Source organism: the organism of the source record quoted next, unplaced genomic scaffold (assembly GCF_019419815.1).
Source record: "Pyrus x bretschneideri cultivar Hongxiangsu unplaced genomic scaffold, Pyrus_bretschneideri_v1 Contig46, whole genome shotgun sequence".
Lineage (NCBI taxonomy): Eukaryota > Viridiplantae > Streptophyta > Magnoliopsida > Rosales > Rosaceae > Pyrus > Pyrus x bretschneideri.
Window position 1 is genome coordinate 663,542 of NW_025999783.1, and position 18,545 is coordinate 682,086.

At 38.5% G+C, this 18,545-nt stretch overlaps 2 protein-coding genes across 2 annotated transcripts; one reads left to right on the plus strand and one right to left on the minus strand.

The window, feature by feature from the left end:
• Positions 1-381: 381 nt before the first annotated feature.
• On the plus strand, positions 382-4,791 carry LOC103966049 (inosine triphosphate pyrophosphatase). The gene is made up of 8 exons (XM_009379176.3): positions 382-628; positions 716-780; positions 1,292-1,355; positions 1,449-1,458; positions 3,375-3,406; positions 3,522-3,634; positions 4,244-4,320; positions 4,406-4,791. The coding sequence occupies exons 1-8, from the start codon at positions 490-492 to the stop codon at positions 4,527-4,529; spliced, it is 624 nt and encodes a 207-aa protein (XP_009377451.2). The 5' UTR covers positions 382-489; the 3' UTR covers positions 4,530-4,791.
• A 1,505-nt stretch (positions 4,792-6,296) lies between these two features.
• On the minus strand, positions 6,297-10,215 carry LOC103952213 (probable pectate lyase 8). The gene is made up of 7 exons (XM_048567871.1): positions 9,941-10,215; positions 9,531-9,584; positions 8,857-8,931; positions 7,647-8,289; positions 7,453-7,556; positions 7,184-7,322; positions 6,297-7,090 (listed from the first exon to the last, which is right to left on the minus strand). The coding sequence occupies exons 1-7, from the start codon at positions 10,042-10,044 to the stop codon at positions 6,869-6,871; spliced, it is 1,341 nt and encodes a 446-aa protein (XP_048423828.1). The 5' UTR covers positions 10,045-10,215; the 3' UTR covers positions 6,297-6,868.
• Positions 10,216-18,545: the final 8,330 nt, after the last annotated feature.

Genomic DNA, 18,545 nt, shown 5'->3' on the forward strand with positions numbered 1-18,545 from the left:
AGAGCTTTTCTTTCTCCTGTGAAAGACTTTCTCACCGGCATATGAGGGGTTTCGTTCTCATCAATTTGCGTCGGCGCCCTAGCTTTGGCTAGGGTCGGTAACAATCCAACGATTTCCTTGTGTAGTTTGTTTTTGTGGTTAGTTTGTTTTCAAGTTTGTTTATTAATAATTAAAAATTTAAAATGTTTATAATTAGGCTTTAATTGTTTCGTTATTTTCAATTTGAATTTGTCAAAAAGATTAATATTAAATTAATACTAAATAATATATCATCAATAAATAAACATAATAATTAATAATTAAATAATAATCTAATCAACTGACATGCCAATTAATTTACAAAATTTAATCCCAACAATGTCCCGTAAAAAAACTCACTCCTGTGCCGTTGTGAGACCTTCAGATAAAAAATGTCAAAATAGCGTAAAGCCCTCTCATTGATTTTTCTGATTCGCAGCTAAGGAGAAAGAAAGAAGTCGGGAAACGGCAATGGCGGCGGTGGGAGCAAGAGGAAGTGGGTTGGTCCTGCCAAAGCCGGTGACTTTTGTGACTGGCAACGCTAAGAAGCTCGAAGAAGTTCGTGCCATCTTGGGCACCTCCATTCCCTTCAACTCTCTCAAGCTTGACTGTAATACTAAACCCTAAACCGTAAAGCCCTCCCTCTCTGTCATTTTTTAATTTGCCAAGTTGGGTTTTTGTTTTTGGTTTTTGACAGTGCCGGAATTGCAAGGCGAACCAGAGGACATATCCAAGGAAAAGGCTCGGTTGGCTGCCATTCAGGTCCTTCTCCAATATCTCTCTGCTTCTGTCTCGTCACACACACACACACACACACATATATAAATATGCCAGTCCCCTCCCACCTGCCCAATGGAGGGATTCCTCAACTAACCTTGTTCAAAGGGACACGGATTTGCTCTGAATTTTTTTACAATGCTCTGAACTGTCTATTGTTTATTTATTTATCATTCAAAGATCAATGATCATCAATAAATTAGACACATTAGAAATAATTAAGACATCCAATTGCAGTGAAGAAAATAGATGAACACTGTATTTCAAAAGGTTGACAACCATTGAATTTTAATTGAGTGGTTAAATGCTTTGGAGCTGAGTGATTTTTTGCAATGATGATCTTTGAGCTATGACTTGAAAACTAGACGGTTCGAATCATTGAGAATGTGGAGTGGCCTTAAAAGGGTGTACCTCAAATAAGCTCCCTCGGTTGAAGCTCATTGTGTATAGTAATATCTATAATCTGAATGGTGTTATTGAATGAATGGATGGATAGGTAAATGGTCCTGTGCTCGTGGAAGACACTTGCCTCTGCTTCAATGCCCTCAAGGGTCTACCTGGTTAGTGCTCTCTCTGTTTTCCTTATTCTCTTCTTTTCGTTATGTACACATGTATAATTTATTTCTGATGGGCTCTCTAAAAATTTAATGCAGGACCTTACATGTAAGTTTTTCATCTTAATTGCCTTCTCCAGGTGGTTTTCTAGTTTACATGCTCTCGGTTTGACTGTGATTTTCTAGTTTACGTGATCTCAGTTTGACTCTAATTTCTATTATAGAAGACATGCAAATTAATTAATAACAGGTTTATGCAATTAGTACGTGTTTTGTTTGAAAGTTAGTGATTGGTTATTGTTTGGCATGTTTTTTATTTTCAACCACCAATGAATGATATTCAATCGATGACACTATTAGATACATGAATTTTGTATACTTTAACAATGCGTGCAATATTTATAGCTCCTTGCTATTTCAAATCTTGGGCACAAACAAGAGAATGGATAGATCAGAAGCATCCATCAGCCACCAAGTATAATTTTTATTGCAGAGAAACCTCATTCAGCATACCTATGGTCTGTTCAAGAGTCAAGTGGAGGCTAGGCGGTATAGTCCGTTGGTTAGGGACTTAGGGTTGTCGTCCCAAGGTGGAGGGTGGAGTGGATATTGTCAACAGGGTTTAAAGATTGAATATCTGGAGACTAAATAGGGATTTCCCTTCACACATTTTGTTATGTTATACTCATTTGGTGTTTGTTATTCCCCCCATTCTTGTTTTTCCTTCTCATTTTGCACTCTCTCATATTATAACAAGCTTCTTGTTTTTCTTCTTCTTTAACCAATTTGGCATTCGCTAATTTGTTTTCTCATGGAGTTCCCATTTATCTAAGGGATATATTTGAAATTCAAGCTTATATAATCTGACTGTTCCAATTGTTGCTCTTGTTTATATTCCCCCTTCAATGAATTTGGTCTTGATAATCATTTCTGAATGGTTACAAAGTATTCTACCTTTATCGCTGGATCTATAAAGGTTTATTTTTTATATTTCTCTTTCCTGGAAACCTGGCTTTAATTTCCCATGGGATTGAATTGACGCACCCATGCGTGTCATGACATCTGATTTTGTTAGGATTCTTTTAGTTGTGCTTTATTTTACTTTGATTTAAAACTATACGAACCGTTGGTTTTATCTTATTTGTTCTTCGGGCTTTAACAATTTGCATACGCTTCTCTTTCTTTTCTTCTGCTGTAGTCTAGTTCTATTTACCCTCTAATAGATTTGTCAACATGTCAAAAAAAATTTAGAAAAGCATATTGTGATGAGTTGATAACTTTAAGAATTTCAGGGCCCCAATCTGTAAACATAATCTTATCAGAAATCTAAAGCATGCCTTAGACTCTCCATATTTTCCCCTTTTAAGTTTTTTAGTTAGTTGTTATATCATGCTTTAGAACTTTACCTATTCAAGGTGTGATGTACTGGGAAGAAAGTTGTGTCAAAATCACTCAGCCATTCCAAAGAATTGTATCTAAATGTAAATACTGATAACTCCTAATCATGAAAATGTGTGGGATTACTGAAGTATTAGTGCAAGCTGAAAATGCCAAGGAGGAGAGGAATGTGTCATGTTATATGGATGGAATTGTTGAGAGAAGATTTAATCCTATTTTATCTTTAAATTTGGCTTCAAAGGTTTTCAAATTGGTAGAAAGCATTATTGTTGGTGGTGCTCCTGATATATTTGTTAAAAGAAACGGAGTCTGAGGGAACAAATCCTTGGTGATCAATTTATGCCTTTGTTCTATTTGTTTTTCCTTTTACTCTGTATCATATTTCTGAAACTTCGTACCTATTTTTATCTCGCCTTTGCAACCTGGTATGGTCATTTGTTATTCTTCTTCTTTTTGTTGGTTTATGAGATTTTGCAGTTCAGTATAAAATTTTCGTTGCTGCTTTAAATGGTAGTTTAGTGTATTTTTCAACCCTATCTAGTCCAATACTTTTGTTTTCACAAATAGCTAGACTTCCATTATATGGTGTTTCTTTAACAGTCTTACTGATTCTTTACAACTATGCAGTAAGTGGTTCCTGCAGAAGCTTGGACATGAAGGTACTTATCATTTCATTTTTCCTTCTATTTTTTCTCCTGTAATTCTTTGTTTGAATTTTGTGATGTCTGGGTTTCTAATTTTTTTGATTGTTGTTGTTTCTTTCATTTCTTATAGGTCTCAACAATTTGTTGATGGCATATGAGGATAAATCAGCCTATGCATTGTGTTCCTTCTCCTTTACCACTGGGCCCAGTGTTGAGCCTATCACATTTCTGGGTAAAACTCCGGTATGTAGACACCCTATCACAATTTGTTATTTGTTTTTTATATTCCTCTGTTGAAGGTCTGTAGACTAATGTACCTGTTTTTAACATACCGGACGTGGTTTGAGAGCATCTTATGCCGCTTAAGGCATTGTAACTTCTTAGCCTACGATCACTATATTTTTAATCAGTTAGAATGATATCCAAAGACGTGCATAACTGTTGACCTATCATGGAAACATTAGCTTGAGTCTTTATAACAAGAAAGACTCCTGGAACCTGGCAAATCAGAAGAAAAAACTGGTTGGCCCATTTAATCTAATAGTTCGAGTTCTATGGAAGAATATAGGTGATGGGTTTAGTTTCCAGTAGTTGATCATAAGGCCTCTGTCTACATCTATCTTCCCCCCTGCTGAGAACTTTGGCTTCCTATAATAAAACTAAGTCCTGGTAGATGATAATTTTCAACTAACTGAAAACTGATCCATTGGCTTTCATTGAAGAAAGAAAAAAGATGAAATTTGTGGCTATTGCAAATATTAAAGAATGTTTAGTTTGTGGAAATGGTTATACAATCACGGGATGGTTAACAGAGAATATGGCACTAACATGCAATTTGTGGATGAATTCCAGGGGAGAATAGTTCCGGCAAGGGGACCAACTGATTTCGGATGGGATCCAGTCTTCCAACCTGATGGTTACGAGCAGACGTAAGCTAATCCATATTATATATTTACTTTCTGAGTGGTCCATAGTATTACTTGCAGCTGATGTTTGTTATTTGTCTTATTGCAGTTATGCCGAGATGCCGAAGGAAGAAAAGAACAAGATTTCTCATCGCTTTAGAGCTCTTGCACTGGTGAAGTCTCACTTTGCTGAAGCTAGGTACACTTTCGAGGCAAACTCTGTGCAAGAGTGAACACTTCCTTCACTTGTTACCTCTACGGAGGAACATAAGCGATGATAGTGAGGAATAGCTTTTTTAAATACGGTTTTTGAGTGGAAGCAAAACATGCTATGAACTTTTGCAACGGTGATTACACTCATTCATACAACTATTATGACCTAGATATAGAAAAAGAATAACTCCATATATTACTATGGTGATTTTATATGGTTCTATTCTGCTCCATATGTGTCGATTGAAAGCATTACCGATTGATCATCGTAATATCTGTTCATGTTGTTCCCCTGCAATGATTTAAATTTTGATTTGGGACTAGATGTTGTCATTTGATGGAGCAACCAGTATATGTTCTAAATCTAGACTAGGGTTTGGCCTCTGGACAGCCATTAAACTGCAACTATCAACTTCGTAACAAACATTTGGTGACTTTTTCTGCCGAGCAAATACTCAAAAGCCAAACCTTACCTGAACTCCTAGCAAATAGGGCATGCTTCATCCCTCTTAAATAAATTCACACCTACAAGTATAAATACTTCAAATGTAGCTACCTATTTCTATATAGTTTTGCGTATATTTACGTTGTTAGACTGTAAATTGGACCATCCATTCGAGCACAAATCAACATGACCAAGTGTTATGGATTTGTCATCTGACAGCAATAAGATGCTTATCTTACAAAATAGTCTGAGGAAGAGAACATTAATATACACGAACACTATGTTCTATGCAACTTATTTTTGTAGCCACTTCAACTATTTAGGTTCCTATACCCAACCACCATTAGAGATCGTGTCTCTCGGGGCATGTTTAACCTTTTTATTGTCTGACCAGAAAAAAAAAAGCCCTTTTACTTTTCTCGTCAAAGGAAAACGCGTGAAGATCGATCAACATGATTTCACTATTACCCCAGTGTGTGTCGGTGCAACCCGAATTCTTGGCTAGGCTGGCAATTTTGTTTGGATTTTGTTTGGCGGGTTCCCTCACAAAAATAAATCCGTTGGGGTTTTTTTATTTGGTTGCCCTTAAATGCGTTGCTCTGTCTCTCTCGATCTAGATCCATCGGTCCTGGGTTGTACTTGTATTATGCAAGTATTGTACTACTTGGATAAAGATCTCTTGCAAGATTAATACCACCCATTATATTTACATGATCATACATCCGGAATTGACTCAACTTAATTTTTTACTTTTGAGAATACGCCTTTTCATTTGTCACTGTAACATTTCGCACCCCCCTTTTGTTTCGGTTTTTATCTTGTCCTCCGGTTTTTATCTTCAACTAACAATATACTAGTTTAAAGTTTAATTAGAAAAAAGGGGGATTGTTGTCATTAGCACTTCAAAAAGTCATCATGCACTCATTCTTGTCTTTGTGTTTTTTTGTCAAGAAAGAGTGCCGCAAAACTTTTGAAGTGTCAGTAACTACTCCGAGAGAAAACCCATGTTTGATTTTACAAACTGTCGTCATTTTTTCACTTGGAGATGCTGTGGAGCAGACATTTTCATGGATGGTGATGGGTGGAGGGCATTTTGATGGGGAAAAATCCCCCATCAAATCCTCCGAGTGATGATTGATAATTTGATATGGTTAATGCTTTATCTCACTTTTGCTAAACGAAGCCCAAATGAATTAATCAAATTGGGTCCAGCAATTAATCACTTGGTAAGATGATGATGATGGTGAAAGTTAAGAAAAAGGTGATGATGTTGGTTGCTGGTTAATCACTTGATGTGATCATGTGGTGTGGTAGGGAGAGCACATGGAAACAATAACGACCAAAAGTAAAAGATTGCTTCCATTGCCATTGCCATTGCCATTTGCCAAAAGTAACAGAACAAAACCAAAGGGTAAAAAGTAAAATATAGAAAAGTAACAAAAACATGACTGCACTTGCTATTTCCTTTCATAACTCAAAAGTTTGACGTTCATCTTCATACTATTGCTTGCTTGTATGACTCTAGACAAAGGAAAACCCAAATGTATGCAGAGAGAGGAAAAAAGACTGACACTGATGGGAGGAGGAAGACGAAGATAGAGACAGAATATGATGGGATGAAACAGACCGAGACCAAAAGGACAACGAAGAATAATAATGAACAACGCTTCTGTACCTGCTCCTAAAAATGGCATTGCATTTTTCAGTTGAAGCAGACCGAGGTTGACCAATAACAGAAGGACAATCTTGGGAAGGAGGGAGGGCGGATTGGATGATATGATGACATGTGTATATAATGTACACTTGCCAAATCTTGTAAAATGCAATAGATGGGTGTAGAAAACAATTTTGACGGAATCTGTGGAAGGAAATTTGGAGTGCTATATAGTTTTGGTAAAATGGAAATTTGAGATACTAGCAGGGGTGGCCTCTGCGGCAGGGAAGTACACCGGAACCTGAAGTTATAGCTCCAATCATGGCAGATGACTTGGCTCCCAAGCTTGAGGCCCTGGCGTAGCTTGCTGAAGCTCCAGCTCCAGATGGAGTGAAGTAGGCACCATTGAGCAGCAGATCTCCTTCTGATCTCCAGTTCCAGTTCTTCCATTGCGTGGTAGCCGTCTCGACCCTCTTTGTAACCTTTACAGTGTAATTCATCATCAATGATCAGTTATTATGGTGGTAAACAAGAACTAATTGAAACGTAGATATGATTAGTACTGCAATATATACCTCCTTTGCAAAGGGGTTGGTTGGAGCAGCATATCTGTTGCCTTGGCTGTTGATGGTGGGTTCTGCACTCCCACCAATGGCATACATTTCCCAGTGAGTGTAGTCATTGTTCACGACATGGAAATACCCGTGCCTGCACCTGCATTATTCACAGATCATGTCTTATGAACATCGAAATTAAAAGTGCCGTACAACTTGTTGGAATTGCATATCTGCTGCCAACAAACCAATTCTGATTTCATCATTGAATAGAAGAATTAACTAACTACCTCGGCATTCTTTGGATAAGTCCCTCTCCAAAGTGGTTGTAAGCAATTGTGACTTGCATTTGCTTGTCTCTGGTATAGCTATCACTGTGGCCCAGCAGCATCACCTGATTTCAATCAAATGTCAATATTACAACAAAAAGAATTCAGATGCAAGTAAATAGTAATAAATTGATTCAGAAGCACTTTAACATTACCTCATTGTGGTGGGTCATGTGGTTGTTGGAAATGGTAATTGCAGTTGAGCCCATGACAGCATCAACTAAGCCGTCAGCGCAGTTGGAGAGGGAATTGTGATCAACCCAAATATGGCTTGACCCGAAGATGGAGACAGCATCTCCATCAGCCATTGTCCGCCACCCAAAGTGAGTAGGCGAGCTCCTCACCAAAGCATTGCCAGTGGGCTTGCAGTCATGGATGTGCAGGCCGTGGATGATAATATTTGTAACATATTGGATTGTGATGCATGCTCCATTAGCAATGTGAACATTGACTCCGCGACCATCAATGGTCTTGAAGCTGTTCATGATGAGCTCCTGCTTCAACTGTATCACCATGTCTCGCTTGAACACAATCCAGAGAGGCTTGGTCTGGATGACAGCATGGCGAAGAGTACCAGGCCTGGGGTTAACAGGATCATCATCATTAGGGTCAGTGACAACATAGAAGCGTCCATCGCGGCCACCAATGGCATTTCTCCCAAAACCAATGCCACAGTCTGCAAGACGCTTGCGGTTTTTGTGCCAGTTGGGATCACAGCGCCAGCAGTCATCGATTGGATTGCCAGTTCCACACGAGAAGTAGCCGAGCTTCCTCCTCTCCGTGCTGTTGCGGATACTCCTGCAATATCAACAGTGTGTTTCTACCATCAACATTATAATCAAACAAAAGCTATTCCAGATTAATAAGTCAAACATACGATGCACTTATCCGTATAGTTTAAGATAATTAAAGTGAGATAGTAATTAGCACTGGGATTGATCTGGTGTGGGCAATTTCTGCCTAGTTTCCTTCTTGTGTTGGTCCTCCACTGTATTTGGCCAAATCCTGAGCACTAGATGTCCATTAGCGAGGACAATTGTGTCTTTATCGACTGGCCTAATTTGCAATTCTATGTGAATGTAATAGGCGGTGCCTAACACACAAGTAAATACTTGAGGCATTTTACCATTGAGAGCTAGCTACCCCACCCGCCATCCCTAAATGCAGTCAATTTTTTTCTATTCAAACCCAAAAGTACATAAAAATTATTTTTTTCTTATCACAGATTTACCCATGTGCATTTCCACAGTCACATGGATCATGACCATACCCAAAAAGGTTGAGAGAGAGACACACACACATGGATCATGACCATACCCAAAAAGGTAGAGAGAGAGAGAGAGGTAGAGAGGTAAAAATACCCACATGTCAACCATGGAAGCAATCTCTTCTGGGTCTTCAACCGCATGCTTATTGAATCCTTCTTCATCCTCAGCCACTCTGTAAAAGAAACCCAATTGAAAAAGAAAAAAAAAAAATTAAGAAAAAAACCAAAACCCAATGACCCATAAGCTTCCAAAACATTCACTGTTACCGAAAAAACGGTAGGATTTGGGTCAATCCCGGGCCAGTGGGAGAGCAACACGTTTCGGCCGCGGCTTAGACGAAAAGTAAATGACAAACGACTGAACAAAGCACGACTTTGCAGTGCTCGAGCCCACAGACACTGTCCAGTCAAAACCGTTAATGGGCGTCTTAGTCGGCGAGTGGTGCACATGTGGAAGTATGGGTACTGGTCGAGGGTAGTTTCGGTAATGTGCCAAAAAGAGGGAGTGGGGCGAACGGGGTTTTTCGTTGGAAAAAAGGAACGAGAATCCGAGGGGCACGAACGTAACGGAATAAACGGCTGAGATCTTTAAATCCAGATCTTGACGGTTGATATTTTTATTTTACGGTTAGTGTAAGAACAGAACAGAACAGAATCATCCACCGGACAATAACAACCGAACGGACAGGGCGACGGTTGAGATCCATCCACGTAGACAAGAACAAAGAAGAAAAAATGGAATTAACGTTGGGGGGAGAGAGAGGGTTCGGACCTGGCCTCCATTGACGAGGTGCTCGAGCTCTGCAACTCCTCTGTTCCTCCATTGCTGCACATAAGCAACATACCAAAATAAACAAAAAGAAAAAAAAAATTACAGGAAATTGAAGTACGCCAATTTGTACGGCCAACCCCAAGACCCCTCTCTCTCTCTCTCACTCTAAGTCTTAGCTCTTCCTCTGCTTCAATGGAGTCGACTACAACTCACAAAACTCAACCACCCCAAAAGTTCTAGAATCTTCGGATTCTTGGTCCGTACTGCATTTTCTAGTAAAAAAACAAGCAATGGAGCTCCAATTTTCCAGTAAGAAATTCCCATTGCCCTTTTTCTCTCACTAAAGTTTACAGGAAAATGTAGAGAGAGAGAGAGAGAGAGAGGAAGAGGAAGAGTAAGAAGGAGCAAACCTGTTGCGAGAGATCTCGGAGACCATAGCAGCTGCGAAGCAACACACGAGAAGCACCGTCACGAACGCACCGACCCATTTCTTCTTACTATCAAACACCGCCATTGCAATTGCAGTTCCTTTCTCTCTTTAAATCTCTCTTTCTCTCTCTAAATGCGTGTTTCTGTAAGGAGGAGGGAATGTGGGAGCAGAGAGAAATTAAAGACGCACACACAAATGAATGTAGAGAGAGAGAGAGAGAGCAGACAAGTAGAGTCAGAGAATGGGGAGCTCCCACAAACAATCACACTCTTTATATAGACACCCCACTCCCTTCCTTCCTTCTAACGCCGTTTACAGTTAACTAACTAACAAACACCATTTTTCACTGTTTGGTTCCCTTCAATCCCCCGGATTAGGTTCTCTCTAACCCAACAACCAAACAACCTCCACCACCCACATTAACGGCTCGCCAAACCCACCCCTCCCCCATACTCTCCGTTCGTTTTACTGCCAGGGATTTTTACCTTTTACTGCGACGCCCCAACTAACTTTTAACTCAACGCTTTTTCTTGCCACGTCGGACGAGGCCGTTAAGGGAGAGAGAGATAGAGTACGGATGGGGCGTTACGGGAACACATGTCACGCTAATCCGCTTGTTATGCGCTATGGATTTTTAAATTAAGATTATTTTTTAAATTTTTTTAATAATGGCGTGTTTGGGTCGAAATGTAATTTGAGGCGCCAATCACGGCCTTGAGCTGGAGGGAGGACGTTATGCTTACAGTTTTTTTCTTGTCGAAATTATGCTTACAGTTTGCGCACGCAACACCGAATTTAAGGGATTGTTTGGTAGCAGTTTTAAAGGTTTCCCTTGTTTTTTATTTTTTATTTTTTTTTATTTTTTTTAACAATGATATTATATAGGGATAGGGAAGCGAATTAAGCCTTATACTAGTCTAGTAACAATGTGGCACAAATTCGACTTTGGCGAGAATCGAACTTAAGATCTTACAAACGAAGATGAATACTAGTAGACCGTAGTACTAGGTGGTCAAGTTATAGTTTGATTATATTTATATGACGGTGACCAACTCAGTCTAATGCCAATTTCTAGCAAATCCCACATGTGAAATGAACCCCACTTTTCTAAATTTTTCAATATTTAAGTATGATTTGTTAGTAGATTTCAGTCTGTTTTTAATATTGGAATTGGCAAAGACATACTAAAAATTCAAATGCCAAGGAACTAAAATTGGTATCATAGACTTAGAACCGTGCACAATTTTAGCAACATGTGAGTGAGTTTAAATTAAGTTGCTACATGTGACGCTCAATTTTTGTGATAGCTTTTGATAGATATCATCATGTGTTTCAATATATCCCGTGCAAAGCTAAACATATACAATAACTCAAATGGGAAAAGAGAAAAAACATAAGAAAGAAAGAAACTGATATAGTATACTGTTGTGTTCATCTAGTCACCATGAATTAAGGAACAAGGTGACAAAAACGAGATTGATATAGTTTTTTGTAACATTACACAATGTGTGTGTGTGTGTTTTTTTTTTTATTTTTTTTTATTTTTATGCAACTGATATTATAATGTTCTAGCCAACTTGACTAAAGCTCATACCTGCAACATTAGGCCATGAATTACAAATAAATTGTGAGCATCTTTCTAAACCATGTTAATATGAAAGTATTTGGATTACAAGTTTAAAAACTCACAATTGGCATCTCATATTCACATTTTTTTTCGCGGGATTTTGGTTAAAACGAGCTAATTTTAGGACTGGTTACTAAAATGATCAAAACTAAATATCAAGTACATAGCTATCAAATATCAGCGACACATTGATAAGATAATGATGACATGCTAAAAATTGGTTATTTTAACAATTGAATTTTGTTTTAGATGATTTCATGCTTTTTTTTTTTGTTGTTGTTGTTGTTGTTGTTGTTGGAAAGGCACTGGGATTGAGATATGATTAAAGCTTTGACATGTAATGTAAAACTCTGAGTTGGGTTCATATTTGTTTTGGTAGGACAAGAATTGAAGCCACCCATTTCAGCTATAAATGCAAGAGAAATTGTCACCAAAACACTCGCTTTTTTTTCTAGCCAAAAGTATGACACTTTCATAAATGCTAAGGGGACTCTTTCAAAAGTAAGACTTTGTATGGACTTTCTGCCACATCATGTTTTGGCACAATGTTTTATAATGTTGTCATGAGAATTAACGTTAAACTGTAAGGTAACAAAGAATTCATTTAGAGTCTTACTTTGGAAGAGGCTCCTTAGTATTTGTCATGACACTTTTAGTATCGCACTTAATTATCTATTTCGATCCCATCCGTATTTTTCACCATTTAACACCTTACCATAATTTTTAAGGCAGTTGTTGTATCCTCTCCTTGAAGCAAGCTTTTTTTTTTTTTTTTTTTTTTGTTAATATTGGGTAGAAATTCAAAACGTAAACCTAAAACCTAATCCTAACCTTATTCCACCCCCCTTCACGGCCACCTGCGCTAAATAATTTGATGTCCTTTTTTTCTTTCAAATGAATCGTAAGACTATATATATATATATATATATAAATAAATTTTTACAGGTAAGAATATCTTTTTAATTAACGAAAAATAAGTATCAAAATTCAAACTTAAAATTTCTTCTTACATTCCTAAATAAATATGATTACATGAAGATTCAGCTGACAACTTTCGTTTGTCAACCTAACTTAAGGCAAAAGTGTATATACTAATAGTCAGCTCTCTTGGTGTACTGATACATATATATATATATATATATATATATATATATATTTTACAAATGCGAAAAACTGCTCCAGGTTCAAATTTCCCATCCCATTAATATAAAACAAAAAGAATAAAAAAAAACTCGGTGACTGGTCCAAAAATATATCTGAAAACTGTGGTATTTAAATTTTCTCCACTGTATAGTGGCATAAGATATTAGACATCTACAAATTGATATGCTTTATAGGTCACTCGTAGTCTACCATCAACATCAGTGATATTATCCTAACTTAAACACTTATTACTAGATGTTGAGGTGGTATCTCTCATTGATTAATTGTAAGATAACACTTGGGTATTCATTAGTGAGAGCTCACTTTTTGATTTTGTTCAATGATATTTTAATACATGTTTTATTGTATTAAAAATAATGGACGTGTTATTTAATCTTTCTTGGGCTTTAAAAAACAAGGATCACATGTCATTTCCTAATTGAGCCGAATCAGAAAGTGAGTATATAGAGTATTCAATAGTGAGTGCCTACGTACTATCCTTAATTGTACACTTTTTTTGTCATGTGCCTGATGTGAGATTTTATTCTCTAACACAAAACATGTGACCAATAAGCAAAACAAAAATAGTCTATGTAGAGCCAAAAATAATCTCAAAAATCATGGAGGTGACACGTGGATTTTTGGACAAGAAAGATGAGATTATCCTCGACGCACACCGGAATTCTTATATGCATGCAACGGACAATAACAGCTCAATCAAGGAAGAGCCAAATGTGATTAATATGGTATTTATTCAAATGTCTCTTACCACTCCTGATGTCCTTATTGATTTTATTCAAAAGGTAACTCTCAACACTTCTTATTTAATTTAGGAATAATTGTCATGTTAATTGCAAGATATTATTTCACATAAAATCTTGCAATTATTCACCCAATTACACCATATATGGCCGACCATTCTCCACCAATAGGGCCGGCCACCCTTCTAAAAATACCTCTCTTATCCCAATAAAATGCTAAGCCATTTGCTACCCACAAACTCCTAAACACATTCATTTCATAATTTTAACTTTGGTATCAGAGATTCTTCGGCCAAAGCTCCCCCCCCCCCAAAAAAAAAATCATCATTGGCGAGTTTGGCATAATCTTAGGTTTTATTATTTTGCAGGTGCATTTTCGACAAAGGAGAAGATGGAAATTTGCGTCCACAAATTGGTGCTTTCATTGAAAGTTTGATTCATACACTCGGAAAAGAATTTCGCATTCAAAGTTTGTCATTTCTCATTCATACGTAAATTTTTCATATGTTCTTATTCCTAGAATTTTTTTTTTAATTCTTTGAATAAACGTAGGAGAAAAATGCGATGGTAGGAAATTCGGAAACCATGACGAATGGAACTTTCTACGTTCAAAGATCCAGATCAAATGATGGAGATTGATGTAGCCCCACCACAACGATCCACGAGGCTCAAGCGACGACAAAATGAGTAACTTTGCCACTACAGAGTACCACCACCACGGCAACCACGATAACCACCATCGTAGTGGAGAGTGGGACATCTTCATGGCAGCAAGGCCACGAAGTAACAGTAATTGCCACTTTGTAGCAACAGCAACTGCCACCTTGCAGCAACAAGCCCAAGCCCGTGTCATACGGTAGTCAACCCAACATAAGGCAGCCCAGATCCAGCAGGGGCATGACGCTGCCATAACAGCTATATATTATCTAGTGGAAGGGATCATAATCAGGTTAAATGAAGCTCGATAGGCGTCCATGCACCTTGAATCAATGAATGAATGAATGAAAAGAAACCGCTTACGGTTTAAGGACCCGTTGGTCAAGGGTTGAGTACTAAATCACGACCTAAGCAGCTGCAGCTGCGGCAAATGGAGCAACCCAACACTTGCGAGCCCAAGGCTAGTGCGAGCCAAGCGCACTCCAAGCCTAATGCGAGCCCAATGACCGTTAACCGAAGGCCAAGCAGGCTAGACCTCATCGCGCCCACGCGCTTTGCACATGGCTCGGCCTAGCCTACTTTTACGGTCCACCTAGTGATCCCGATCGATCCAATACCAGTTTAATCGTCCCAACTTTAGATTTTTGGACCAAGGATTGAACCAGGGGTGTTTTCACCCTAACTTTCTGCATATTTGATATATCTAAGCTATAATCTTGCCCTCCGGAGTCCATTACACTTCCACTACTCAAAGAGACGCATACCGTCCAAGTTCTTCCATCCCGTATGACGAAGAACACTTGTCCCGACAAGTAGTAGAACTAATGAGCGCCCTTGCACAACAGACGACCTTGGTGAATCAGCTTTTGCAATGCATCAAGATGTAGCATGCCCCAGACGAGGTGTCTCGAAGCAGGACAAGGGCAAACGACAAACCTCTCCAACAACATCCGGGTAAGCAGCCCCTCGACTAACCACAAATCGAGCGTTCTGGTAGTTTACACTCTAGTCTAGGCCTTCGAGATACCATATACTCCCCTAACGCACAAAGGAGCATGCACTCTCGATTAGGCCCACATACGAGCATACATTCATGGTTTGGGCCACACTTCGATAATCAACATAAACAACCTTCCAGGCGAAGTGTTCATTCGTAGCTAAGCTTGCAAATAACATCTTCTACATCACATCGAAATAGGTAGCACAGCCGGCAGAGAGAAACAGTCACTCATTCCGGCTCAAGTTTAAATGATAGTATGCAAGTAACTCACGCGTCTGCCAGGAACGTACCACATGCACCGTAACTACAACATAGACGAGCCAAGAATAGGGAATAACAACCTAGACCAATAAGTCACAACTGAAGGCAGTCAGAAGCTCTATTGCCCCAACAGAGGCAAATTCAAGAAGGAGTTGAGAGGCTCCCGACCGAACGATTACATGATTTCCACCGTAATGAAGCTATTGACGAAGTGCTTTGACAAGATATAACCAACATAAGTAGGTCACATTTCATTTACAAGATTGAGTAGATGGAAACATCCCACATACACTGACGGATACAAAGATTACTTATGTTTCGACAAACGCAGCAACTTAGGTTAATAACGCACCAAGGGCAGACAGGTACTAGAATGACACATTAGCCCAATCACCAAGAACCAAGGCCAGGTCTTGTTTTCATCACTTTAGACGCTTTAATACTAGAGCAGCACATCACCAGTAGTTAAGCACCCAAGTCCTCCTACTGCGCACAACTTGGCCCAAGCCAGCCGCAGCTCCACTTTCACAGCTGTGCCTACTTGCTCCATAAATCCCAGTCATCTTTGATTTGTCACCATGGCTCCCAACCATACCGATTTTGCACCACGGCTCCCAGCCATGTCGATCTTGCCATGTGGCTCCTAACCACGCCAACCAAACCCATGGTATTTCAAACTTCAAAGCATCCAATAACAGAGTAGAGTATGAGGCTTTACCAGTAGCCCCTGCTAATGAAAGACTTAGCGGTGAAGAAGCTTGCAAACCATTTAGATTCTCAGCTAATCACCAACCAAGCCTCAAAAGAACACATGATGAAACATCTAAGGATGATGTAATACTTGGAGAAGGTCCAGGAGCAGCTCATTATGCTTCCCATTTACACCCATACGCCGGTTCCACAAGCAGTTCGAAGTCTTAAGCAGATTGCTGAACAAAACTTCATAAGCTGAGGATTATTTCAATTGTTTAACAGTCTAGCTTTCCTCAACTGCACTCACGACAATGATTTCCATGCTCTCCAATGCGAGAGGGTAAGTTAATCCTTTACACCCATCTAGGTCTACTCTCCAGTGCGATCCCCTACTTAAGGTAGGCTTAAATAGGCTTTGTGGCAATTTATTTCCCTTTCCTTGAAGAATTTAATTCCAAGTCAAAATGAGAATCTGCATCAAAGTTGGAGAACTCTACACTTACTGCCATTTCCTGCGAGTAGCTAAGCAAGTGTGGAGCTAAAAATAATCCCAAAAATAGTGGAGGTGACACGTGGATTTTTGGATAAGAAAGACGAGAATACCCTCAAGACACACCGGAATTCTCATGCGCATGCAACGGACAATAACGGCTTAATCAAGGTAGAGTCAAAGGTGATCAATATGCATTTATTCAAATCTCTCTCATCACTCCCCATCAAATCCCTTATTGATTTTATTCAAAAGATAACTCCTTAAACTTCCTATTTAATTTAGGAATAACTGTCATGTTAATTGCAAGATATTATTTCACATAATATCTTGCAATTATTCACCAAATTACACCATATATGGCCCGCCATTCTCCACCAATAGGACCAGTCACCCTCCTATAAATACCCCTCTTATCTCACTAAAATGCTAAGTCATTTGCTACCCACAAACTCCTAAACACATTCTTTTCAGAATTTTAACTTTGGCATCGGAGATTCTTCGGCCAAAGCCCCCCTTCCCCAAATTCACCGTGGGCGCATGAGGCTTTTGGCCTCAATCTTAGGTGTTATTATTTGTAGGTGCATTTTCATTAAAGGAAAAGATGGCGGAAATTTGCATCCACAGTCTAAATTTTACATACAACCTCCAAATACTTTACGACAATATAATCTTGAATTCTTGGTAACCACTGGCGAAGCTACATAGGTACAAGGAGGTGTAGCCGCACCTTCAGTTGTCGAAAATCGACCCTAAGAACGAAAATCCACCTCTCTAATGCATTTGAACTTGCTCGGACAATTATTTCTTGTGTATTCTCAAACATTTCCTCTATTGGATTGTTCCCAAAACACAAATTCTCTTACCTTCTGCCATTTTTTCCCAATTCCTTACCTAGTTTTATTCCATTTTTTCAGAAACCTTTAATTCTATTTTCTCTGTAATGGGTTTATTCGGTTCATCTACAACTACGAATTGCTTCTTGGCTTTTCCTTTTTTTTTTTTATTTGTTGTTAATGAGTTAATAATTTTCTGGATTTTGGAGCTATTTCAAGTTCCAAGAACTCGGGGAAGGAGAGAAGAGTGACTAAGAAACACAAAAAGAAAACCAAGATGATACATATAATAGAGGAGTGGAGGAGGGGATTGGTATTGGAAATGTGCCCTAAAATCAGTCATAAGATGGTAGCCCTAAAATCAGTCATAAGATGGTACTTTACGGTCTTCACACATTAAACTAAACAAGCTTAATATAAGGGTAAATATTATTGTTTAGAGCCATCTGATTAAATGTTATGCACTTAATCATTAGTCCAAGGAATATGTAACTAAGAAAATGTAATGCAAAGAAGTTAGATTAATGAAATCTTTCTCTTTCATACACATATTCTAAATGTCTCTGATCATAAGATTTTTAATAGGAAAACTAAGGAAAATGACTTCAAAACTTTGAGTTTTAACCAAAAACCACCTGCTAACTTTATTTAATGATAAGGACAAGAGAAAAAAAAATTAAAAAATACATAACAAAAGTTTGATCCAGGCTTGTCATTGTACAAAGAATAACTTCCCACTCAGAGAAGGCAGCAGAGCGTAGGCTTTCAACATTGCTATAAACCTCTTGAAAGCAGAATAAATTAATTGGAACAACTAAATAAAATGTATAGCCATGACGTACAGCAGTCCTTGAAACTAACTTACTGCTTCGGTATTAGAAGAGCAAAAGCCAACTAATTAGATGAATGCCGCCACATAAGCAATTAAGAAAAAGGTAAACTGACTTCCATTTTGCGTTAAATCAGCATCATCTGGATTCCTGAATGCTGGTCTCATAGGTGAAAGAAGCAGAGCAGCCGTCTCTTCTCTTTCCACTCTATGTAAAACCTGAAATCATTCATCAGTAGAGTGTAAGTATATTCACTAACAAACACCACTAAGGATGTGCAACACAAT

What these genes read in the sequence shown, in the direction of transcription:
- LOC103966049 (XM_009379176.3), top strand. Translation starts at nt 490, where the DNA reads ATGGCGGCGGTGGGAGCAAGAGGAAGTGGGTTGGTCCTGCCAAAGCCG. An exon ending in CTCGGTTGGCTGCCATTCAG is followed by an intron (nt 781 to 1,291) that starts GTCCTTCTCCAA and finishes ATGGATGGATAG; the next exon opens with GTAAATGGTCCTGTGCTCGT. An exon ending in CATTTCTGGGTAAAACTCCG is followed by an intron (nt 3,635 to 4,243) that starts GTATGTAGACAC and finishes GATGAATTCCAG; the next exon opens with GGGAGAATAGTTCCGGCAAG.
- LOC103952213 (XM_048567871.1), bottom strand. Translation starts at nt 10,044, where the DNA reads ATGGCGGTGTTTGATAGTAAGAAGAAATGGGTCGGTGCGTTCGTGACG. An exon ending in CTTATCCAAAGAATGCCGAG is followed by an intron (nt 7,323 to 7,452) that starts GTAGTTAGTTAA and finishes TGAATAATGCAG; the next exon opens with GTGCAGGCACGGGTATTTCC. An exon ending in CCAACCCCTTTGCAAAGGAG is followed by an intron (nt 7,091 to 7,183) that starts GTATATATTGCA and finishes TACACTGTAAAG; the next exon opens with GTTACAAAGAGGGTCGAGAC.